This window comes from Lytechinus variegatus, chromosome 2 (genome assembly GCF_018143015.1).
Source record: "Lytechinus variegatus isolate NC3 chromosome 2, Lvar_3.0, whole genome shotgun sequence".
In the NCBI taxonomy this organism is placed as follows: Eukaryota; Metazoa; Echinodermata; class Echinoidea; order Temnopleuroida; family Toxopneustidae; genus Lytechinus; species Lytechinus variegatus.
This window is the reverse complement of record NC_054741.1, coordinates 79952635-79967644: the sequence shown is the minus strand read 5'-3', so window position 1 is coordinate 79967644 and position 15010 is coordinate 79952635. Positions and strand designations below refer to the sequence as shown.

At 36.5% G+C, this 15010-nt stretch overlaps 1 protein-coding gene across 2 annotated transcripts in view; it reads left to right on the top strand.

Moving 5' to 3' along the window:
* Window positions 1-15010, top strand: part of LOC121409192 (E3 ubiquitin-protein ligase TRIM37-like) — a 29061-nt gene continuing 14051 nt past the window's right edge. Inside the window, exons 1-4 of one of the 2 annotated variants that reach the window (XM_041601042.1) lie at window positions 1-161; window positions 12048-12149; window positions 12828-12868; window positions 13448-13567. In XM_041601042.1, coding sequence (XP_041456976.1) covers window positions 141-161; window positions 12048-12149; window positions 12828-12868; window positions 13448-13567 — 284 coding nt within the window. In that variant the 5' untranslated portion in view covers window positions 1-140. The remainder of the gene's footprint in view (window positions 162-12047; window positions 12150-12827; window positions 12869-13447; window positions 13568-15010) is intronic. The other variant, XM_041601043.1, reaches the window with a different exon arrangement.

Sequence of the window (15010 nt, the reverse complement as noted above, 5' to 3'; positions counted from 1 at the left end):
GACCAATCCGATGAACGATCTCGCATATCCTCAAAACCTCTCGAAATAAGATGACGCCACTTCCAATAAAGACGTACCGTTGTTAATGTTTCTGATTACCGCAAATTTGAATCAAGCAAGGTCAACATTCCGCTTGTGTAATGGAGGAAGCAACAGTTGAAGTAAGTTTGTTGGGTTATTAATGGGTGATTTGTGATCTTAATCTTGTTGAATGTTCAAGTTGATTGCAGGCAGTTTTTAGCTATTGATTTGTACGGACGGCGCCGGTCGTGTGCCGGCAGAACTTCCCCACGGCCACGCGGCCCACCGGGGGTGGTAGCCAACCTGCAGCCTAGTTCAGCTAGCCCACTGGCACTGCCTGGCCTGGCATGGCACCGTTTGGTTGTTTGGGAAGTCCGGCGATAGGCCTAGGCCGAAAAGGATAGGAATAGATCTACTGAAGTTAAGTGTAACATGCAGGGAATAATTTACACTGATATATCAGCTGTTTCAGAGCACTCACACATTGTACGAGTTAGTATGTACTAACCTCGTACAATAGACCGTGTTTGACCCTGGATTTCGAAGTAGTCGGCAAACATCGCTTCATTGCTGAAGTAATATTTGCCGAAGCTCCTTCTCGCTACGCACCGGGGCTCTTGCCGGTAAGTAGCAAGAGTTTGTTGAATATAAAATAATAATAAAATAATAATCCGATAAAAAAAGCACATTTTGCTTACTCGGCCTCGAAAGTGACTTCGCTTGTCTCTTCCACGGAAATACAAGGAAGCCCGTTGGTGGCGCTAATAATTTCACAACCTTGATTCAGCTCCTCGGTAATTTTATAACTGTATCTAAATTCTTTGAATGCGCAATCCTCATGATTAATTTACTAATTATGGGCACCAATTAATGAAATGCCTTCAAAAAACATAATTAATGATTATTATTGGTGATGATAACACTCATTTGCATTAATTTAAAAAGATGACTGATAAAAAAAAATGAAAATAATATACGTGCCTGGAAAGAAACCAGCAGTACAAGCTTGACGAACGTCAATAATACGTATACGGTGTACCAAAGTCTATACAATGAAAAGATTGGACACTTCACGGACTTTGCGTAATGCCTTGCGTCGATATGCGTGTAAAATAGTGTAGGTGCCTATTCTTTCCTTGTCGTGTCTTTGATATGAATATAAATCGCGCGCCCTCTTCAGGAGAAAATTGATATCAACGCTGACTGATTTCTATCTCCGTAAAATCTTCACTAAAGATCAAGAAAATATACATATTTTTAGAAAGAAACTTCAAGGAGAAGTCACGGAAGGATCTAAATGATTCGGTAAGTGTCATAGCAGGATGTGGAATGTTTATTTAAACATAATATTTTATGTGGGCAAAAGCCCACTGTATTTTCGAAGTGTAGTGGTGTGTCGCGTGCGTATGACTGATAATCCTTCACTCGCGAGACGATATGAACCCATGGGTGGTTTCAGAGTAGGCCTAGGCCTTTTAAAAAACATTTTCTGGTAATCGATCGATTTGGGCTGGGATTTAATTTTAACGTTAGGGGACAAATACGGTAACTAATTTCACTAAGAATTTGCTCCAAGATTAAAAGTGATCGCTAACGACTAAGTCTCAACTAACTTCACCAAAATTATATTACATTCACACTATTAGCCTCTCTCGGACCCCATATCTTATTTTGTTTTTGTCCTACACAGACCATGGACCGGAATGGACATTCAACGAGAGTATTTTAATATGGCCACCACCTGTTTCCAGCTGTCAATATTGCTGTCTCATAGTTAACTGTCTCTTTGCGCTTTTTTTACGATGAGCACCTGGGGCGGTTGTTTACTCAATCCCTTCTCGGACATTGACAGTCACTGCCCGATCTCGATCTGGCCCTCTTTCAACCAGATGCGGTCAGCTCGATTGCTGCGATCAGGGAAAGTCCCTGCATTACATGTACCTATAATGCAATGCACATTTTTTTCCGGTATTCAATATATTATTTCATGCTGTAAATACTGCGCAATTGTTATCTGATCATAACAAAAATTCCTATTAAATTTTGCCAATCCTCTGGAATTTTACGCCCAAATGAAAATCAACTTCTGACCGAAGGTAAGCGCTACTATCGACATCAATATTGTCCGAAAAAGATGCATTTTTAACGTTTTCCGCAAGTTTCTCCGTCAAATTTCAACTGCTGTTTTTTTGCCGTAAATATACTGATCTGCAAGGTGATGTCAATGCATTTCATGTGCGGTTATTTGCGATGAATGAAAGAAATACATTTATGCACGCCTGTTTTCTTGTTTCTGCAATCATTTTCATAGTGCTAACGTTCGCTGCTGTGCGTTGCTTGTGATAAAGTGAACGAACAATATCACAATGGGTAGGAGCAGCGCACAATTGATTTCTGCTGTCCATCAGTGATAGCATGTTTTACGACCGGCTTGATTGGCATCAGCTTCCAGCGCTCTGTTTATAAAAGGATTAGCGGTGACAGTCTTTTGCCGAAAGGAGGGGATTCGTTGAATGTCCATTTGTGATAGGTCCATGCACAGACGAATGTCTGCCATTATTTGGCTCGTAATGGAGGTTTGACCGACGCTACTCATTCTATGAACAAGGTTATGATACATGTAACCGACGCTTAGTTAACTACATGTACAGCGTCTAACGTCTTTGAAGAAAAGGGGTGTGCTAGTGTACCCTCCTCGATTACTGCTAAAGTTAGACCTAGGTAGGCCTAATTGATTAATAATTCTTTTTTTGATGGGTTAAAAGAGGCACAGTAATAAAGAGAAAACAATGGGGAATATTATAATCATCTTACACTCACCTTTCTGAAATATACAGTGTATTACCAAATGTTTATGACAAACATTCAGGATCGGGTTCTTCTTCACTTCATTCGTTCGCCATCATGTTTAAATACAGGATTACAAACGTGCCAGCCAGTCACATCCATGTTACCATTTTAATTTTCATGTTTTTACAAATGTCATAGCTTATCTATTTTACATGCAATTTTGATCGAAATTGTCACTGTATTAAATGCAAGTTTAATTTTTCTCTTTTTATTCAAATTAAATTCTTATTAAGGTAGATTTGCACTGTAAAGGGGAAGTTCATCCTGGCAAAAAGTTTTGAAAAAAATTGATGGAATTATTGGTTTATGGAAAATCCATCAAAGGTTTAAAAAGTTCTTAGCAGTTTAATTTTTTTTATTTTTGATGTCATATGCAAGCTTTCCATGTATCATTTAATATCAATAAAATATAATTTTCTAAAAAAAAAATGAAATTGGTTTTTATTGTTCATTCAGTATAACCCAAGACAAATCATTTCACACCCACTCCTGAGAGAAGAAAATAAAATGTTAGTCATCATGGACCATTAAAAATATTGCAATTCATGCCTTTTTTTATTCTAAACATACTGTACATGTATGGGGCAGCTGCTCATTCACAATGTTACAAATAAAAAACTTAATTTTATTGTAAGTTTCTTCATCTTTGCTGGATTTTCCTCAAACCTTACCTTCACCAATATATTTTAGTATTCTGCAGGCCTGGTCTTCTGGTAGTAATTTCAACAAACTTTTTGTCAGAGTTTACTTCCCTTTTTTTAAATGCTTAAACTAAAAATGGCAAAAAGGTGGGAAAAAAACAGTGGCTAAAAATGGAGTGACATCATCTTCCAAATGTTAAGAGTGGCATACTGCAAGGGAGTTTCCTTGGGCCTATCCTGTTTGTCAGTTTTTATTATTGACTTACCCAGTGTAAAATCCTGTCCTCTGGACAGGATTTTACTCTTTGTGGAAGATACTAAGCTGTACAGAGCAGTAGGCAGGGCTCGACACTAGCGGCGGTCCGACGGTCCCAGACCGGTAAAAATCGCTGTTGGGCCAGTAGATTTTCAGAAATTGGAAGATTCACTGGTCCGACATGACCAGTAAAAAATATCATTGTCGGGCCAGTAATTTTTTTAAAAATAGCAAGATTGTTGGGCCAATAACTTTTCCAGAAATGGTCAAATTCACAGCAAACCATTCCCCCCCCCCCGTTAAATTCTGCCATTCACACACAGAATACACACAGAATGAATCGCACGTGTTACTAGAGTACTATACAGCATGCATACAGTGTACATGTAGTCAGCCACACAATCCACATGGTAAATTCTCCACTGGCCGCACGAACGAAGCCTGGCTAAACTCTGGCAGAAATCTCTCACAGAACTGTCAAAATTCAAGGTTCATACTCATGAAAGGCTCTTATAATGTCCATATTTCCTAAAAATTGGAGCAACTCTGTCATTTGTAAGCAGTAAAAGGAGAAATTTTCACTTCTGTTTTGGTTCAAACAGATCGGGTTTCGGGTGATATCGTCTGAATACATAATAGCCCCACATATGCATTTATGTGTGTGTTGATACAGTTGGTATCTGACTTTCTTTCGTAGCTATTTTAATTGAGCCAAAAAGAAACTGATAATTTATTTATGATAATAGTTTGAGCTTTCTTCCTATCTTTCTTTCCTTCTTAATCTTTCTTTGTTTCTTTCCTCGATTTTTTGTCTCACCTGCATAGCAGAGTGAGACTATAGGCGCCGCTTTTCCGACGGCGGCGGCGGCGGCGTCAACATCAAATCTTAACCTGAGGTTAAGTTTTTGAAATGACATCATAACTTAGAAAGTATATGGACCTAGTTCATGAAACTTGGCCATAAGGTTAATCAAGTATTACTGAACATCCTATTAGAGTTTCATGTCACATGACCAAGGTCAAAGGTCATTTAGGGTCAATGAACTTAGACCATGTTGGAGGAATCAACATCGAAATCTTAACCTGTGGTTAAGTTTTTGAAATGTCATCATAACTTAGAAAATATATGGACCTAGTTCATGAAACTTGGACATAAGGTTAATCAAGTATCACTGAACATCCTGCATGAGTTTTACGTCACATGACCAAGGTCAAAGGTCATTTAGGGTCAATGAACTTTGGCCGAATTGGGGATATCTGTTGAATTCCCATCATAACTTTGAAAGTTTATGGATCTGATTCATGAAACTTGGACATAATAGTAATCAAGCATCACTGAAAATTTTGTGCAAGTTTCAGGTCTCATGATTAAGGTCAAAGGTCATTAGGGTCAATGAACTTTGGCCGAATCGGGGGTATCTGTTGAATTACCATCATAACTTTGGAAGTTTATTGGGCTAGTTCATTAAACTTGGACATTAGAGTAATCAAGTATCACTGAACATCCTGTGCACGTTTCAGGTCACATGAACAAGGTCAAAGGTCAATGAACTTTGGCCGAATTGGGTGTATCTGTTGAATTACCATCATAACTTTGAAAGTTTATGGATCTGATTCATGAAACTTGTACATAAGAGTAATCAAGTATCACTGAATATCCTGTTTGAGTTTCAGGTCACATGATCATGGTCAAAGGTCATGTAAGGTCAATGAACTTTGGCCATGTTGGGGTTTTTTGGTGAATAACCATCATATCTCTGTAAGTTTATTGGTCTAGTTCATAAAAAGTGGACATAAGAGTAACCATGTATCACTGAACATCTTGTGCGAGTTAGAGTAGTATTCAAAGTCAGCACTGCTGCTATATTGAACTGCGTGATGCAGGTGAGACAGCCAGAGGCATTCCACTTGTTTTGATTTCCTTTCTTTCTTTCTTTCTTTCTTTCGTTCTTTTGTTCTGTCTTTCTTTCTTTCTTATATTTGTTCCTTGTTTATTCCTTCCTTTCCTTCTTTAGTTCTTTCTTTTTTTTCTTCCTTCACATCTATCCTTTCTTTACCTTTTTTCTTCCTTTCTTTACCTTTTTTCTTCCTTTCTTTTATTCTTTCTTTTCCTTCCTTCCTTCCATTCTTTCTTTCTTCGTTTTTTTTTTTGGGGGGGTAACGAAAGGCTAGAAAAATAAACTTGCGCATTCTCTTAATGTTTTCTTTATTTTTTGGGACCAGTAGATTTTAGGTTCGGACCAGTAAAAATTTGAAAAACTGGGTATCTACTGGTCCGACATGAATAGGTTGGACCAGTAGAAAAAATGGGTTAGTGTGGAGCCCTGCAGTAGGGAATGATGAAGAATCCCTGGCCTAACTTCCTTTAAACCAGAATAAGTACCAGTACATACATACAGTTCTTCACCTTGGGAGAAACAAGGATCTATACAACAACATTTGGAGTATTGATTGACTCAGAACTCAAATTTCATGAGCATGTACCTATGGAAGTAGCAAAGCTTATTAGCTCCTTGGTATTATCAGACGGACTAAACTGGACACAACGACCCTACCAATTTTGTTCAAGAAATTTGTTTGACCACACCTAGAGTATGGCAACATCTTGTGGAACACTCATTGGAAGGTTGATCCAGATAAAATTGGAAAAGACCAGAAAAGAACAACTAAGATGGTGTAGGAGATTAAAGAACTCCCCTTATATGTTAAAAATATTTGACTTTCATTCTCTGTACTGTAGAAGGAGAGGAGTTGCCATTATGGTATGTAAAATACTGAAAGGAGTGGTCGAGTTGTCAAGATGGACTCATTCACTTTTTCAGATTTTCAAAGAACGATCTAGACTTGACATGTATACGCAAATGCATTTGGGTAGTGAAAGACTGGAATGGTGTCGTCCAAGAAGTTATTGACTCGTGCTCCATGGATGTATTAAAATTGGGCACTGGTCTGAGCGTTTCAGTCTCCAATGATCAAAACCATCTGTACCCTCCACTGTTCACAAGTTTTTCCTTTAACACATCGTATGGAGATGGAAGACTGTAAATTCAGATAAACTGAGAAGATAAAGTGATCGAGGTCAACAGGATTACCCCACCTGTAAAATGATGATGATGATGATGGCAGCAGAAATTATACAATGAGGTAGGGGTGGTGGAGCAGATGGATGGAGGAGGTATGGTATATTAAAAGTCAGTTTTCAAGTGGTATTTTTTATATTTTTATAACAATAAAATACAAAAATACTAAGAATTAAAGTTCTGAAGCAATTGGTTCTCTATCCCGATGACAGGCAATTTTTTTTAAGGAGCTACATGTACTTTTGACAATGTACTGCCTAACTCCGGAACATTGAAAGCTTCATTAGTAGAGTGAATGGGGATATTACAGGGGCACAATCGACCCAAGCCCGTGTGTATTTTTTCCTTCTTTGTGGAGTGGTGCACTTAAAAGTTACATGTACAGGTTGTGTAGTTTTATGCAAGAAAACTTTTTAAAATGTGCTTAATATTGCCTGCCTATAGAAAACATGACCATTTATTACCTGTATTGTACATGTACCTGGTATTGGGTAAAAAAACATGTTTGACTAAAAAGAAGGACTCAGGAGATAATTCCTGACAATAATTTAAAAATTTATATCTTGCTACAACTGTCTTATAAATGTTCATGATGCCCTTTCAGTAAATTGTCGAAATGCACATAATTTTCGTAAGTAACGGTGTATTAACCGCACCCCCAACTTTTGACTAAAAAAAAAAAATTCTTCTCACATTTACAATACACCAGTCGGTGGAATGTACTTTATCAAAAGAAGGAGGGGGGACATGCATATTTGAGGTACGAAGAAACAAAAACTAAAAACTAAGTTTAAGATTTCAAAGTATCCAAAGAGATTACTGGTATGCGGAAATCTGCTGTTCTTGATCAATTCATACTACAAATGTTAGAAAGAACGGTCCCGACAATATTGGCCTCTTACACACTCACTCACCTCACAGTCACAGTGTGCACACACACAGCACTGCCATTACATTGCAAACTATGATACAGTATCAGTCATGCCAGTACATCTATCAAGTTATGATCAGTGTCTTTCCCAGCGTAGGAGGAAGAAACATTCACATTTCTTGGATCACAACCTCACAATCACTTTCAGAAATTTGATGTCTTAGCATAAATTTTGGATATGGGATTACAGGAAGGTTCAAGAAACAAAGAAATTGACATTTTTTCCAGTTGTTTTTTACGACTTTGTGCCGTCTCTCTCGTGCGTGGTTTACATGGTATCTTATGAAAAGCAAACAGGAAGGAAAAAAACAAGCTGGCGTGAAACAGGACTTTGAATAGCGCCAGCTTAAGTCGCACTTTAACCATATTACAGCGCAATCTCTAAGCTCACTCAACTCTCGCTCAGCGGTGACAAAATATTACCGAGTATGCTTGGCGTCTCTTTTAACTTAGCCAGGGAACTTCACTACTTTTAATCGAGAATAAAGTTAAAATTAATGTCATGAAGGTGGGTGCGTTTGTTTTGGACAATATTTAATTAAGATTGTAATAATCGCTTGCCATTACCAGCGGCTCATACCCCTCTAAACGACATTGCCTGGGCGGCTACGCCCGGCCACTCGATGTGTTGTGAACTGGCAGACATCGTACATGTACGGGAGGGGTTACGGCGGGCTGGCTCAAACCCGTCACCGTGTATAAACCGCACCCTCCACTTTTGCTTCTATCCCACCAAGAAAAAGGGGCGGTTAATACACCGTTACTTACGGTATCTGGAAATGTTGAGTAAATTTACATTTCAGCATTGCGTATAAAAACAAAATGAACCAAAACACAGTGCGCAATACACCATGTGACATTACACTTTCAACAAGCGAGATGAAAATGAAAAAAAAAAATAATTGAAATGGCTCTTTTTAAAAAATCCTGTCAGATGATTTTAAAATATGTCCTCAGCTTTGTCATAAAATGATAGTTCCTGAAATGGCTGCATTTTTTACTTCCAAGTATTGAGCTGTACATGTGTAAAATGCACTGAATTTTATGATATTGAAGGGGTACTCCAGGCTGATAATGATATGATTTCAAATGATGTAATTAAACCAGACAAACAAAACGCTGAAAATTTCATCAAAATCAAACAAGGAATTACAACATTTTCATCATATTTTGGTAAAAGTCTTTATGAATATCCCCAGTACAGATAATTTTTTTACTCTGTTGAGTCATTTAGTTTTCATATTAAGAGCAAATTTCTTCTTTGAAACAATTTTATTTTATTATTTTTTTAAGGGGAGCCTTCAAACTTTCACACATGTGTACTTGCATGTAGGCATACATATGTACATGTGTACATGTATGTAGACAACACTTAATTGTAAACTGGTTTTATTCTATGAGAGCACATACATGTATGTAGATTTGTTTTCATTTCTGAGAGGAGTAGTAACCTAACCACGCCTACTTGGTATTAATCCATCCTGTCTTAAGAAGAGCTCAACTGATTTTGATGATTCACCACCAACTGCCCAGTCTACTCTTATACTCGGTCAGACCAATCAATGAAACTGATTCCAAACTAGCCATTCAAAATCGTTTGGTTTTGATCTGTCTGTAGTCCCGTTTATTTGATGTGATAAACATAGCATTATGATAAATTTTGGATATGAATAGGGATGTTTGTGATAAATGAAAAGTGCCTCTAGACATAGATGTATAAAAATGCAAATTTAGGGCCTTGAATAATTTTACATACGTGTAGTAATAAACTGGGTTCTGTAATCATCACTTGGGGGAGGGGGCCGTTATGAAGCCTGGCTAAACAATTGGTAAAGGGTCAGTAAATTTCAAGTATCATGTAGCATTCCAATTTAAGTTTAGTTTGGTCATTTGATTTTTTTTCAGCAATTACATTGTATTCAGCCATAAGAATTGAAATTTGACTGTTATTGTCCTTTCTTGGTAATTATTTTTTGTTTATAACAGCTTTGAGCACTTGGATATAAAAGCAATGTACATCACTCCATACCTTTTCAGGACACACACATTCGTACACCATAAACCAGTAATTAGAATAGTGGCAATGGGGCATGCACTATGAGAGATTTCCCAAAATTTAACAGAGGCTTTGGCCCATTTTCTCAAGAGCTTTCAATTGTACCATGGTACAAACCCATGGCTAGTATACATACATGTACATACAGTATTTTATATTATCTACATGTATCTTCATGAAAGCCTGAATGTATTAGCACCCTTTGCCTAAAGTACACATTTATAATTGAACTATTCTTAGGTTATATGATGAAATAAGCGTACTTATACACAAAATCTGCATAGTCCATGGTTTTGTGCCATTGTACAATTGAAACTTCTTTTGAGAATATGGGCTTTTATAAATGTAGATTGAACAATATTCAAAGCACTATACTTACAATACATGTACCTGGTATATCTGCTCTTGTGCATACTCAGTTATAAGAAATTTACTGGAAAGATTATCTCAATCATATTTTTTTTCCTTCAGAATACACAATGTTGATGAATGATATGAAACAAGAAAATTCTAGCTTTACATTTAAATAACAATACTACATTCATATGAAAGCCGAATTGTATATTCCTACATGAACCAAAATATATGCGTTCATGTACAAAAATGTACATGTACTCAGCTTGCATGTACTTGTATGACTGTATGTGTACATGTATAGAATTATATTTTTCTATCTACATTTACAATTTATTTCAATTTATTTACACTCTCAATAACAACATGAAAAAACATACATAAGGTACAAAAGTAAAACATTGTGACAACATACAAAAAACATATTTATGAGAATGAGGGGCCAACAAAAAAAGCAGATAGCCTTAGAGGCCGTTCTCATTACGCTTTCTAAAACTAGTTTACTGGAAGCCGATTCAGGAAACCAGTTTGGAAGATCGCTTTGTTAGCGTTCTCACTTGATAACACGAAAGTGGTTTTCTTAATCACTTCACGTAAAGCGCTCTTGTTGCTATGGAAACGTTCTCAGTGGGATGACACGTTTCGCGCCAAATCTGAAACCGCAGCATAGGCATTATACACCTGTCGTGTAGAGTAGCGCGCTTAAAATGTGCGAAGATCGCTTCCAGAAGAACAGTTGTGTCCTCACGTTAAAACCAGTTTAACGAGGCAAAGCGATCTTGAAAACTACATCGCGAGGTGGTTTTCCAAACTGGTTTGGAAGATCGCTTCCAAGACCGCTTTGACCGTTCTCACTACGCATTAAACTAGTTCCACTAAACTAGTTTCCAGTAAACTAGTTTAGGAACGTAGTGAGAACAGCCTCTTATTGAGTGTTGACCCAACAACTATAGGACAAAGTCAAGAAATATTACAAAAAAGATAACATAAATGAAAACATATGCCCTAGGTGCTTTTTTGTTCTTTATTTTGTAATCCTACGAAGTTTCCTTTGGATGTGTCATCACTCAACAATGTATGCTATGACAGCACAGATCTGTCAATGAAGATCTCTCAAGTAAACAATAATCTCACCACCATCAACAATAGCAACTTGTTAACCATGACCATGTATCAACTGGTCCTTTTAAATAGCAGAGACCAGTGAAACCACTTGCCTGTGATCTATTCTTTTTTAGTTTGTGGAATTCATAACACAAAGATCTACATGTAGATCTGTATTCTTAAAATTTTCTCTTTTTTATAGTTTGTAAATACAAAACAAACACCATTATTTGAACAGTTAACCTTGTCATGCCTTCGCACACTACATGTATGTTATCTAGACACTACGGCCCATATTCGGAGGTCTGGTTTATTTTGACCATGGTCTATTAAAACTCTGTGCTAAAATTATGGCAAGCCACAAATTTAACAAGTGTGTTTACATTATCTTTTTCTAATGTTGACTTTGCTCCTTTCTCATTCTTTAATGGTACGGTAAACAAAGTAATGTTTATTTCCTGACAGATTTTAATGGTTTGAGTGTTAAATGAGTTGATAAATTGAACATGCAGATTGGTGTCACAGTTGGCTCTCCATAGCTAAACCACTACTTCAGACCAGAGATTGAAATAAACATGAGTTCATAATACGGGCATACAATGTATGTGTTCTGGTTCTCCATCCATCTGTCCATCCATCCCATTACTATTAAACCTGAGTGATGGAGTATTTATGTTTTGATGTATATGTACATGGGCATTTACATATTTCAGTCATGTGTCACACTCACACATTTACTTTCAATGTTCTACAGAGCCTGGCTGAGGTATTCAGATGTTTTATTTGTATGGAGAAGCTCCGGGATGCCCGGCTGTGCCCGCACTGTTCAAAGCTCTGCTGTTATTCCTGTATACGGGTAAGACTAAAAATACTATTCCCTCACCCAAATCAGATTTATTTCTACTTTAATTTGACATTCAAATAGAAAAATTATGACATATATTTCTTCATTTTTTCACAAAATAGAAATGTTATAGATGCTTAAAAAAATTGGGTGGCTAAAACTGATATACATTGTATGAGGTTTGTACTTCGAATCATTTACATTTACATTCTAATAACTTTTTTTCCTAAGTTGACTAAAACTTTACAATAGGTATCAAGTTTTCAAGTGATATTGTAAATGAGTAATGGGTGTTTATTTACTGTTTATTGGTAGTGTGAGAAATTGCCAAAAATGACCTCAATTTATCCTACATGTACATGCAGGTTTTGAATTAAGTTCAGAGTGAATTAATTGCAAATTTCTTAAGCATTAAATCAGATCTTTTGTTACATGTATGGCTTTCATACAGCTTCCAATATCAATAAGCTCTCTATGACAGTAGGGTTTTATTTGTGGTCCAAGTGCTTAGAATGATACAATTTTGAACTTCATTTTAATTTACCTACATGTAGTAGTAGGCAGTAGCATGGGTAGCATCGTGTGAGAGTGTAAATTTAGATAGTGTAGCATCTTGTATGAACACTCTTCAACATACTACACTGTACATGCATGTCTCTTTTTATTGCCTCCTCATTTCCTTATGTGCAGAGATGGCTAACGGAACAAAGGCCCCAGTGTCCCCATTGCAGGTGATTATAAGCAGTGAAGTTTGACATTTAGCTGTCATTAATTATTTGTTCTGAGCTTTGCATACATGTACATGTAGCTTTACAGTAGAACTTAGGGAAGCTTTACAGCTTCTGCTTTGTTCACTTTGGAATGTATTTATGTTCATGATATTTTTCTCTCAGATGTAAATAAGACAATACTTTTGTGTGTTATTATTACTTTATACGTTTATTATGCAGTGTTGTTTATCTTGCCATACATTTAACTATGCTAATTTACTCAAAGGAATCTTCATATGTTTTGCCCCTATTTTCGGGGGGGGGGGGGGGGTGAAGTTGAACTGAGGTCTATGTATAAAATTTTCTTGCTTTTATATAGTATTTAGTAGTATTAGTATAAAAAAGTTGAGAAGTACTAGTATTAGTTATGGTAACATCAGTGAATCCAGATTTGACCTTGCGAACATTTGTGGCTTGGTCTACGGTATTAACCTTAATCTTGTACTTTTATAGGTATACATGTAGGTAATGGAAGAACATTAAATGTTAAAGGGTGCATGTATAACTTGAATGTACTCTTTAATGTATGTTTCAATATAGAGCACCCCTTCAACTTCATGAGCTGGTTAATTGTCGGTGGGCTGAGGAGGTGACTCAACAACTCGATACTCTACAACTGTGTACCCCCCAGGGAAAACAGGACGAGGTTGATAAAGACAAGTGAGTAGAGATCTCAACTGTTGCTTTACAGTGTACATGTAGTCACATGGTTTTTAGACAATGTGTTGCTTCTCTCAAAGACTTAGTATAAACTTGGGGGGAAGAAACTTGTTTGCCAATATACATGTAAGTTGCAATTATGCAATGGATAGATCAACTTCAACTAAAGCAAATCTCATATTGTTAGTAAATAATGGTATTTACTCTTCAAATTTCAAAACAAGCAGTGACAAATTACATTCTTTACAGTTACATCATACATGTAAATGATAGAATAATTGATCACATTATCACATTCTGAATTTAGTCTTAACCCAGAACAGGCAGGGCTTTTCTCTGTCCAAGGGGTTTGAACACCCATTGCATGTGTGTTACAAAAATTGGTATTTAATATGTGATGTCATCTACATGTACAAGACTGTATGGTTTATTTTTTTGAATTAATTTTTTATATGCATACTTTGCCTTAATTTGCTATATAAATTAATGATAAATTTTAGTGTTTTTAGCATTGCTAACAACTGTTTGATAAAAAATGGACTGAAAATAAATTTCTTTGTCTTATATTTTTGGATGACTTACATTGTACATGTAAATTGTTTTTTCAACCCTTTTGTTGTTTCTTTTTTGGGGGGCCAAATCTAATGCAGAATTTGTCAGAAAATTTTTGAAGTATGGTTCTGCTAAAATCAACTAATATCTGCTGATTAAAGTAAAAATAAAATCTTTATGATTAAGATGAGAAAACTCAATTTGCATTGACTTAGTACACAAAAATCCTGTCTTGAGCAATTTTAGGTCAGACATGCACTTAATATTACTTTCGCAACTTCATATACCTGGATGTCGCAAATTTGTTCTCAAAAGATGCACAAGGCTTGAAAGTAAAAGTAATTGAGTGGTGGAAAATATCAGGGGTGGGGGATGATTCAACCCACACCTCCGTGTCCTTTTTTTTGTTAAACACTGTTTCCAGGGGCCGTATTCTGAACATTGTCTTTTCTCCATATTTTATCTTTTCTCAGAGATATGACAAAATCGGTATTCTGGTGGATGTCATAACTTTTGTCACAAAAATTGTCATAAATTTTGTCTCTTCTCTGTAGCGCGCATCAAAAATACGCGGCTATAAATGCACATAATCCATTTATACAAGCAAAAGATATGACAAAAGTTATGACAGGGGGGTAGCAGTCATAAATTTTGTCATATCTTTCAGTACCAAATATCCCGATACCCTGCGGACTAAATGTCAAGCAAATAATTATATTATTTAGATTAGATTGACATCAGTTTTGTTGACTGTCAATATCCCAGTCATGTACACATGATAGTTATGTAAGATCAATGGCATACACACGAAGGGGGGGGTGGGCTTAGGGGGTGATTGTCCCTCCTAATTTTTCATGACCATGAAAAAAAAAGAAAAGGAAAGAGGGGAGA